The sequence below is a fragment of the Lichenostomus cassidix genome, chromosome 11, assembly GCF_008360975.1.
Source record: "Lichenostomus cassidix isolate B80296 chromosome 11, HeHo_3.0, whole genome shotgun sequence".
NCBI classification, from domain to species: Eukaryota; Metazoa; Chordata; class Aves; order Passeriformes; family Meliphagidae; genus Lichenostomus; species Lichenostomus cassidix.
The window spans coordinates 7019208-7029750 of NC_139492.1; the positions used below are offsets into that span (position 1 = coordinate 7019208).

Sequence of the window (10543 nt, forward strand, 5' to 3'; positions counted from 1 at the left end):
ATCGTATGTCATCAAATCCAAGTGTCCTTAATCAGCACAGATTGCAACTAATAACCTAATATGGAATCCTGTGGAAAAGCCTGATGGAGTTTTTCTGCTAGCTGTTTCTGTCTGGAAATTGTTCTAGCTGGTTTTATTGCGAGTCTTTCAGGTTTTTAGTTGAATCCTAAATTAACAGTCTTACTGTTTTGGCTGAGCTTGGGGAGGTAGGATCACTGAATGGCCATGGGCTTATCTTTCATGCTTGGAAAGCCATGGTGGTGAAAGCTTCTGATTTCTTTTTCCTGAAGGTGTCCACTTGAGGAAGCAGCATTCCTACATCGAGCAGGGCAAGAAGTGTCGCTACTGTGACGCTGTGTTCCATGAGAGGTATGCCCTCATCCAGCATCAAAAGTCCCACAAGAATGAGAAGCGCTTCAAGTGTGACCAGTGTGATTATGCCTGCAGACAGGTAAGCTGGGGGATTGGCATCCCTTAAGAGTCTTAGGACAGAAGCTGAAAGTACAGGGTGGAAATCTTAGCTGTTAGGTTTGACCAGCTGTCAAGATCAAATTAGCTGTCTAAATCTTTTGAAGGGTGTAAAGGAAAGTACAAGCGGCCTCTTGGTGTGATGCTGTCCTGTAGAGAAGAACTTTATAATTCACAGCCTTGATGTACCTGTTGACCAAGGGATGAGAGTCTCCATACAGGATGGAAGTAGCTAGGACTGAATATGCAACCAATCAAGATGTTCTTGCATTGCTGTGGAATCATTCTTTTCCTGATACTAAGCATAAAATTTTGGCCTCATTTTAGCTAAAAACTCGCTCTTCTGTATCCATTTATGTATCCATTTATTTTTCCTGTCTGTGCCAGGAGCGGCACATGGTCATGCACAAACGGACCCATACTGGAGAAAAGCCTTATGCCTGTAGCCATTGTGATAAAACCTTCCGCCAGAAGCAGCTCCTCGACATGCACTTCAAGAGATACCACGATCCCAACTTTGTCCCTGCTGCCTTTGTCTGCTCCAAGTGTGGCAAAACATTCACTCGCAGGGTAAGGGAATATGCTTTGAATTGGGGAGGGTTGGGAATATGCTTTGAATTGGGGAGGGTTGGGGTGCAATGAGGCTTTTTTAGCTAAGCGGAGGGAAATGTTTACACAAAAGGAAAGATGGGTGAGGTACAGGGTAAATATGACTTTCAAATAGAGCCCTTCTCTCTGAGAGGGAAAGAGAAGGGAGAGAATTGAGAATTGGTACGAACTCACATTAGCATTGACATCATGGGCAATGTGGAAATGCAACTTTATTCATAAAGTTAATGAAAGTACCCATTTCTCCTAAAGAATCTGTCTTTAATGAAAAAAGCAAAAGACATAGTTACCAGAAATACGTTTGAAAATACAGAGCCAGAATGTCTGGTCTTGAATTCAATGCATGTTTTAACTTTTCTTGTGTTTTTAATCTTTCACTGAATAGAACACAATGGCCAGACATGCTGATAACTGCTCTGGCCTAGATGGTGGGGAAGGAGAGAATGGAGGAGAGACAAAGAAAGGCAAACGTGGCCGAAAGAGAAAGATGCGTTCTAAGAAAGAAGATTCTTCTGATAGTGGTAAGCACAACTCAGTACCTTCCAAGAGTTACAGGCCTGTGATTCACTGTGTGTATTAGTTGCTGGTTTGCCAGTTCTGCAGGTTTCTTCTGGCACTTGAAAGAGTCGTGTGTGGTTGGCAAACAGAACGTGATGGTACCTGGCCAAGTACAGAGGGATGTACTGCCTGTGAGGGATAATATAGATCGTGATGTCCCAGGTCTGTTCCAAGACAGAGTGGTTTAAAAAACACTGACACCCCTTGTGTCAGCTGTGCCATTCCTGTCCTGCTTGTGCGGGAAACTCTGGTAATTTTTTTTCAGAGTCCCAAAAGAGACTCCCTAGTTCTGCAGTGCATTGCTACAAAATGTTACCTGATCCTGCTACACCATTACTGGGTGGCATGTCCAGACAACTCTGAATAGCTTGATTACATGTGTGGAGGAAGGCTGGCAGCATCCGGGGGAATGGTGGAGATTAATACTATTTGTGAAGGAAAAACTCAGTCTCAGTTCTGTCTCCTGGTAGAGGAGAAACTTCATCATGTCTTTAACAGGAAAAGCCAAGTAGAGTCTCAAGACCAACCAGTTCAAAGGTGATTTTGCAAAAGGAGTGTTGCTGATTAGTCTTTTATCTGGTGTGCTTTATGTAATTAATTAAGAGGTGTAGGTTGGGAGAACAGGGATATTTCTGGCTAGATAATGCATATCTGAAATTTTCACATGGCAAACAAGTTTTGGGATGAGTATGATCAAACAATTTGCAAACCTTGATTCAAAAACTATACAAATTGGTGCTTAAACTCATGTTTGTATAGCTATTTGGAAAAATGTGTTAGTTGGGTGAATTAAGCACATGTAACTAATTGTGCCTTTAAAATATGAAAAGGTAATGGAGGCGGTATAAAACAACTGATGGAAGGTAATTCACAATATGAGATTCTGCAATAATGCATTCTTCGTACCTTATTTGAAATCTTCCTGGGTGTTCAGCCTGTTCTGGAAACTCACATTTTGTTTAGTTGATTTGGTCTGGGTTAAAACAGTTTCTCGTGGGGGAAGCTAGTCAAAAGTCAGGCTTGTTAATGAGCTGATGATATGCAGTGAATGATGCTCAGGCTCTGTGGCTGAGGGAATCCTTTCAGCCTCAGTTGAGGTGGCAAGTCTGGATTTGACCTCGGGAGTCATTTGATAGATAGGAAGAATTGACCAGTGTGAGCTGAGTAGCTGTAAGAATGATGTCCTAACCACCTGCTTGAGGAATTGCATTATTCACTCTTGTGTTTATTTGAAGATCTGCAGTGTCATGATGTTTGGCAACTACTGAATACCTAAAAATTATGAGCAAAGCTGGGATGAAACAGAGCTACTTGGAGGGGAAAAGATCAAATAGTCGATGGTAGTTTTCTCCTGGCTGCCCAACATTAGACAGAATGTTAATTGATCAACAGTGGGTTGAGGGGAGAATGTAAAGAGCCTCTGAAAAGGTGGGATCTGAGAAATCCAGTTAACAAATTTCTCATGGAAATATCCCTTGAGTGACTGTAAAATCATACAGCATATACATGTCTCAGTGTGCATTGGGGTTTTTCCCTTTAGTCAGATTAAAAGAAGTATCCTCATGGCCTATGTATTCATGACTGAAGCCACTCCTCTAGTGAACAGCCTTACAAATTTAAGGGCAATCATTTTGCTGTCCAAACAATATTATCCTATTTGACATCTCTCACTGCTTTTTATCTGCTCTGGTTTTGCCCAGAGCATTCTGAGTGAGTTGATGGTCCTCACCTATTAAATTTAAGGAGTGTTCTGAAGAATAAAGTGTAGAGCTTGAGGCTCTTGGATACCTGTTGGAGTTCTTGTGTTTCACAGAGATCCTGGAGTGGCTGCTACAGCTGTGTACATGAAATGTACCTCTATTATCCTTTTTCCCCTCTATTTTCCGCACACTTCTTGAAATCACCTCATGCCCACCCCTAAAACATCCCATAAGTAGTCCTGTGTGATCCAAAATGGCCTTCCCCCTGCATCCCCATAGTGTGTCTCATCCCCAGCCAGGAATTCCCCACCACCCCATATCAGAGGTGATCTCAAGAGCTGCTTCCTGTGACTCACTGGGATGGGTTTCACACCTGGTGGCTCTCCTGGGAGTGGCCTGAACAAAAAGCTTGTTCCTCAGAAGTCATTAATTTGGATTCCCACCTTCCACTGTGCAATCCTCTGCTCCTCTGGGTTGTGCAGGTGGGACTTGGAAGGGCTGTTGGACCCTCTGATGGGCTTGGGAGTAGCCCAGCCATGTATTATTTGGTCTCCCTCCTGCTGTTGTCTCTGAGCTCCTTTGTGGATGTGCAGAGTGGCTTTTATCACATAATCTAACATAATTAAATTTCCTTTTGCTTTCTGAAGGACATCTTGTTCTCTCTTAAGTGAGGCTAACAGATTAACAATCTGTTGCAGCAACTCCTGAACAAGGGCCTTTTTTGCCTTCTTTTTAGCAGAGTTGACTCCTTTTGGGTGGGATTTGATGGTGCTTCTCTGTAGATGGATGTGTTTTATTCTTGTCTAAACTGAAGATTTATCTGAGATCCTTTCTTACAGAGGAAAATGCTGAACCCGATTTGGATGATAATGAAGATGAAGAGGAGACGGCTGTAGAAATTGAGGCTGAACCAGAAGTTGAGCAAGAGGCTCCTGCACCACCTCCCAGTAAGAAAAGAAGAGGAAGACCACCAGGCAAAGCTGCTGCCCAACCAAAACAATCCCAGCGTAAGTCACTAATTGAAGCTTACCTTACACTGCTTGCTTGAGCACCTTTTTCCTTGGATTTGGCTGTTCTTCTAGATGTGATCCCTTCAAGTGAGATTGTTTTAAAAGTAGATAACTGTACTTGTCTCTACATTTCCAAGGACTCACCTTGAAATTTGTTGCAAGGGTTTCCTGGTCCTGAGGGAACATGGCCACTTCAGGCCATGCTAAAAAGAAAGGACTTTTTTTTTTTTTTTTTTTTAGTATTATTTCATTTCATAGTTGTGCAAACTGCTCACTTCTTTTTGTATCAGTTATGGGGCCTCTACTGATGTACAGTCCCTGGGAAAGCAGCTGCCAGAAAGAACATCATGGTGTTCTTACCTGGGCAGCTTTTGCAGGTTTTGCCACGAACAAAAGTGCTTCAGGCCTTTAGTTCTGATCAATGACTGCTCAGATGCAGGTGTTATTTCAGCTCTACTAAAATGTTCTTAAGAATAGACATTTTAACTGTGCAAAGTCTAAGTAAATAAATTCTAGTCTCAAAGTAGGAGTGGTAAATTAGTTCCTTCAAGAAGGTAGTGGCTTGGCTTTCTGCTTAGTGCTACAAAGTGTGGCCTGTGCTCTCTCTGGAATTAGTCTGTGGAAACATTTCAGGCTGAATTTGTCACTAGCATTACTAAATTCTCCTGAAGCTTTGCCTTAGGCCTGTATATTGATAAGGGGTTTGGTTTTGTTCATTACTCAACAAAATCCATTGTTTGAAAAATGTTTTAGCATGAAAATGCACCCTGGAGCTGTGGTACTGGGAGCCCATCTTCATACAGGGGCAAGAAAATAGATGCTTGATGCTTGGGTGAGTGAGGTGTGTTGAATTGCTCCCCACTGATGTGGCAATGCTTGTTGTGGGCCTCACCTTCCTTTTCCGTGGAAGAGTCTTAAGAATCTACCAAAAAGCTGCTTGAGGCATGCAGGCCAGCTCTGGAAACAGTAAAATAATCTGTTTCTCCCCTCCTCCTCCTTTGTTTTTGGCTTTCTAGCTGCAGCAATCATTCAGGTTGAAGACCAGAACACTGGTGAAATTGAAAATATTATAGTTGAAGTGAAGAAAGAACCTGATGCAGAAACAGTAGAGGAAGAGGAGGAAGCTCAGCCTGCTGTAGTGGAAGCTCCCAATGGAGACCTCACCCCTGAGATGATTCTCAGCATGATGGACCGGTGATGGAGGAAGACCACACTGGCTGACTGAACTGGCCTGGGCTGTGTTTAAGCGGCTCAAATCTATTTTTTTCCTTTAATCTTTTTTCTTGGCTTTGGGAAATGCATCATTTTAGACCATTTTACCAAACATACTGGGAAATAAAACGATGTTAGAATGTGATTTAACTAGAACTTGCTGTTTTATGTTAGCATTACAGGATCATGGAACATTAGGAAATATTTTGGAGTCCTTGAGGGTTTCCTGTGAGATGCTTGATTTAGTTTTGCTCTGAACTGCATTGTAAAGCTGGTCCAAGGGCCGTGTTTACATGCACCAAGTTTTAATATACAAAAGTGGAAGCCTTGACTAGAGTATGTGGAAAACCACTCCGGACTTGCCCTTCCAGTTCCCAGAGTCCTTGAGCCTCTTCTCTCAGTAGTGTTTTTAACTGTAAATGCAGACTTGGGAGGGTTCTAGACTTTTGAAATGTTTTTTTTTGTTTTATTTTGGTTTTTCTCTTTCTTTTTTTTTTGCTTTTTCCCACTGAGTAGCTCTGGTTCTCCAAGTCAGCTGCACACGGTAGTTTTGGCATGCTCCAACTGGTTTCTGTCCTTAATATGCTTTGCTTTCTGCAAAGCATTTCTGTAATGGTCAAGCTTGTAAATAACTTTTTTTTACATTTTAATCTTTTTCCATTAATTAAGAAGTATGCAAAAATGCAGTTTAAATAAACCCCAGTATTCTAATTCCTTTCAAACTAAGTGACAAGAGAATTGATAGAGTGTAAATGTTGGAAAAAACTGTTGATAAGGTAGAGAAAAGATGTACCCAGACTATTGCTTGCAGAACAAGAGAAACCCACATGTGAAATCTGGTTTTGAAGCACAAAAAAAATGGTATTTTATAGAATCTTAGACTGGCTTGGGTTAGAAGGCACTTACAGACTATCTATTTCTACCCCTCTGCCATGGGCAGGGACACCTTTCACTAGACCAGGTTCCTCCAAGCTCTATCCAGCCTGGCCTTGAATACTTCCAGGGGTGAGGCAGCCAGAGTTTCTCTGGACAGCCTGTGCCAGGGCCTCACCATCCTTACAAGGAGGAATTTCTTCCTAATAGCCCATCTAACCCTGCCCTCTGTCAGTTTAAAGCCATTCCCTGCTGTCCTGTCTGTCCATTCCCTTGTCCAAAGTCCCTCTCCAGCACTCTTGTAGGCTCCCTGCAGGCTCTGGAAGGCCACAATTAGGTCACCCCCAAAGCTTCTCCAAGCTGAATAACTGCAGCTTTCAGTCTTTCCTCATAGGAACGGTGCTCCATCCCTCAAATCATGTTTATGGCCTCCTCTGGACTCGCTCCAACAGGTTGATGTCCTCCTTGTCCTAGGGATCCCATAGCTGGATGCAGCACTACAGGTGGGGTCTCACCTGAGTGGAGCAGAGAGGCAGAATTGCCCCTTTCCTGCTGGCCACAGGGCTTTGGGTGCAGCCCAGCACACACAGCCAGGGCATGTCCAGTCTCACCCACCAATTCCCCTGAGTCCTCCCCAGGGCTGCTTTTGATCTGTTCATTCCCAGCCTGGATTGATCCCAAGAGTTGCCCAACCCAGGTGCACCGCCTTGCGCTGGGTCTTGTTAAGCCTCATGAGGTTCTCATGGGCCACTTCTTGAGCTTGTCCAGGTCCCTTTGGATGGCCCCATCCTTCAGGTGTGTCGCTGCACCCTAAGCTTGGTGTCATCAGACTTGCTGAGGGTGCACTCGATCCCTTCATCTATGCCATTAATGGAGATACTAAATAACACTGGTCCCAGTATGGACCCCTGAGGGACACCAGTTGTCACTGCTGTCCATTGGGACTCAGGCGTTGACCACTGCCCTCTTGATGTGACCATCCAATCAATTTGAAATACATAATTAACCTTCTTTTTGAGTTATGATTTCACAAGTACATTTTCTTTGCTCTATCTTGTAGTTGTATTTTGTGTTTATGAATCCTATGTTAAGACAAAAGTGGTGATTTATAAGTGGGTCACTGCAGCCCTCAACCTGGGCCAGGAAATTTTATTAATAGGTCAGTAATTCTACAATTTCTGAATCTCTGATAAAGACAAAAAAAGGAATAATGTGAAATACAAATGATGCCTGTATATGAAAATGTCACATGTTAAAATATGTAAGCTTTTTATAGAGCCTCAGTCTTGCTGATTTCAAACAAATTTTTCTTCTATGTATCGCTTTTAAGAGAGCTATCAGTTTAGCTATCAGACTCTAGGTTGATGCATTTTTGTACTTAGCTGTACTGTGTGATATTTTTCATTATTTTAGGAAGCCAACATGGGAAAAAAAATACTGTTATAAAATATGTAATGGGGTTTGAAAGCTGGGAAGGAGAATATACTGCTGTACAGCTAATAAATAATAACGGATTAACACGTGTGCTCACCGGCTGCTTTCTTTGTGTACATCAATGGTGCGACCTGGCAGCCATCTCCAGATGGAAAAGCTGCTCTTCCCAGAAGGATGCTGTCAACAGGAACCAGCTCCTCTCTCAATGCAGGTGTTCCCTCTGCCCTGTGCTGAATGCAAGGTACCTGTCCATGACCTTAAATCAGGGTGTGCTGCCCTGTGTGTAGAGGAGAGAGGCTGTAAAATGCAAATGTTGTGTTCACAGCTTGAGCTTGGAGTAACATGGGAGTAGTTGTTACTTCTGTTTCTTTTGGCTGTCATTTTAAATTATTGTAGCTCATGGGTTTTGTTAACAGAAATACCGTTTCCATTTAATTTTAGAAAAGGGGACTGGTAAGTGGGTGGAGTTTCTGTGGTGTATTTTTTTAATTACCTGTGACAGCAGTTTAAGGAGGCAGCTGTGAGCAGTCACTGCAGGTTCAGGATAGAACCTCCCTCTGCTGGTACAAGAGTCGCTGCAAATGACACTACTTAGGAGATTGTAACCAAGCATGAGAGTTGCTAGTTCTAGTTTTCACTAGATGTTTGGTGGCTTGTTATCCCAGGTCTTGAGAGATGGGCCTTCTATGACTTGCTAAGAAAAGCTGACTGGAGGTGGAAGCCTGGAGTCCTGAGCAGGGGGAGGCTGCTGCTGTGAGGAGGAGTCAGGTCTGGCTGAGAAATGGGTGAATGCTCAAGTGCTTTCCCAGCTGAAAAAAGGAGCTTGTGTACAAAGACCACAGGTGTGGTTGCTCCCAAGTGGCCTCTGTAGTGCTTATCTGAGGAATGATTTCTGAGGAATTTTTTTATTATGAAGTGATTCTAGAACTTTGTTCACAGACCCCAGCAAAGATTTAGTGGGGATGGGAGCTCTCACCCTGTGCCATCCTTCTTTTTTCCCCAGCCTAGCGTGTTACCTTGTGATCTGCTCAGTTGACCTGCTTTCTCTGTGCTTGCTCAATGGTCCTGTTATGCACACTGGCTTTTATTTGATATGAGCTCTGGCTCCTGCCTTGGGCAGGGATCTCTGCTTGTGTGCCTCTTGCAGGCTTCCTGTTTGCCCTTGGAGGAGCTGTTCTGGAGTCCAGGGCAGCATCCAAAGCCTGGATATGGACAGAACATTTCTGCTCAACCCAAGAGCTCTTATCAGTGGTGGAAAAGCTGGGCCTTGGGCTGTGAGTGAAAAGCCAGGGCTGGGATGGATCCAAGGAGCATCACTGCCTCTGCCAGCAGTTTGGCCTGGCTGCCATCCCTAGTGCTTGGGCTGCTGTCCTCTGCTGGACACAGAGGAGGTGGGTTTCTCTGGACATCAACAACCTGGCCTCCTCTCATCCTGGAACAAACATGGATCCAGGCAGTTCTGTTGCTGGTGGCTGCTGACTCCACTGGGTGGTGAACACCCTGTGCCCTTCCTCTTCCTGGCGCTCATCCCTCCACTGATGTAGCTCAGGAGGCTCGAGGAGGTGCCTCGGTAGAGGTTGGTCCTTTCCCTGAGCCGTGCTCTCCCCAGTCACCTCTTAGAAAAGAGCTGCTTTGTGCTGTGGTTGGGCTCTGAGAAGACATCGTCCCTGCAGGGAGATACTTCCTGCCTTTGCCTTCACACAGAAGGTGGTTTCGGAAGCACTGTGGCCCCAGGTGCATGTGGCAGGAGGGCAATGTCACCCACTCTTCCAGGGACCACCTTCTCCTGAGTCGTTCTACCTCTGGGAAAGCTCTATGAGCTCCTGGTTGGCAGATTGCAGCCTGGGGCTGAAAAGTTTGTCAAACAGGGGCAGTTTAAGGGGAGAAGGCAGCTGGCACCCTCCATCCCAGTGGATGCTGGTCACAGGGACCCAGGCTGCCTGCTGAGAGCAGCTCTGCCTCTCTCTCAGCACCTTTCCTGAGTCTCTAATGGGGCCAAGCTCAGCCAACAGTGGGAAATACTGAGTGCAGGCAAGCTCTGCAGCACTTCAGGGGGCACAGGAGAGCTTCCTGGTCCAGAGCCTTCCTGAATGAGTGGTTGATGCGCTCAGTCCTATTGCTCCAAGGAGGTCACCTGGCTTCTGCTTCTTGTCCTTGCTTTGGGACAGCAGTTTTGTCAGTTTGGCAGGACTCCTGAGGCATTTCTGCTCTGGAAAAGCTCTTCAGCATCCCACCACGGGCACCTGCGCTGGGCACCATCACCCATCTCCATTAACTCCCCTTGCAGGTTCCCAGTGCAAGGTGATGGGGCTGGACTGGCTGCCCAGCGCTGGGAAGGGTAGACTTGCCCTTACCCCATTCACCATTCATCTTCAGGCAAAAATATGTCCCCATGAAGCACCTCGGGAGGCTGCGGGATAGGGAGAGGTCATGGATCCTCCACCCTGGAAGGCTGGAGCTATGCGGAGATGCTACTGCTTCATGCCGGGAGGCACCGGAGGGCTGTCCTGCTCAGCCAGGGGAAGCCACGCGGGAGAAGAAAGGTGCTGGGTAGTGATGCCCTCTCCTCCCGGAGGGGCCGGTGGGCCGTGGGCACCGTCGCTTTCATTTCGCTTCTCTTGCTCAGGCGGTAAATCTCTCCTGACGGGGCAGGAAGAGGCACCGGGAGGGGGAGGAGGC

General features: G+C 45.3%; 1 protein-coding gene across 13 annotated transcripts in view; it reads left to right on the plus strand.

Annotated features, from left to right (window-relative positions):
- Positions 1-7948, plus strand: part of CTCF (CCCTC-binding factor) — a 34851-nt gene extending 26903 nt beyond the window's left edge. For all 13 annotated transcript variants that reach the window (XM_085071621.1, XM_085071614.1, XM_085071617.1 and 10 more), the window contains 5 exons: positions 291-451; positions 856-1038; positions 1463-1598; positions 4175-4342; positions 5362-7948. In XM_085071621.1, the coding sequence (XP_084927747.1) occupies positions 291-451; positions 856-1038; positions 1463-1598; positions 4175-4342; positions 5362-5543 (830 nt within the window). In that variant the 3' untranslated portion in view covers positions 5544-7948. The remainder of the gene's footprint in view (positions 1-290; positions 452-855; positions 1039-1462; positions 1599-4174; positions 4343-5361) is intronic.
- The last annotated feature ends 2595 nt before the right edge of the window (positions 7949-10543 follow it).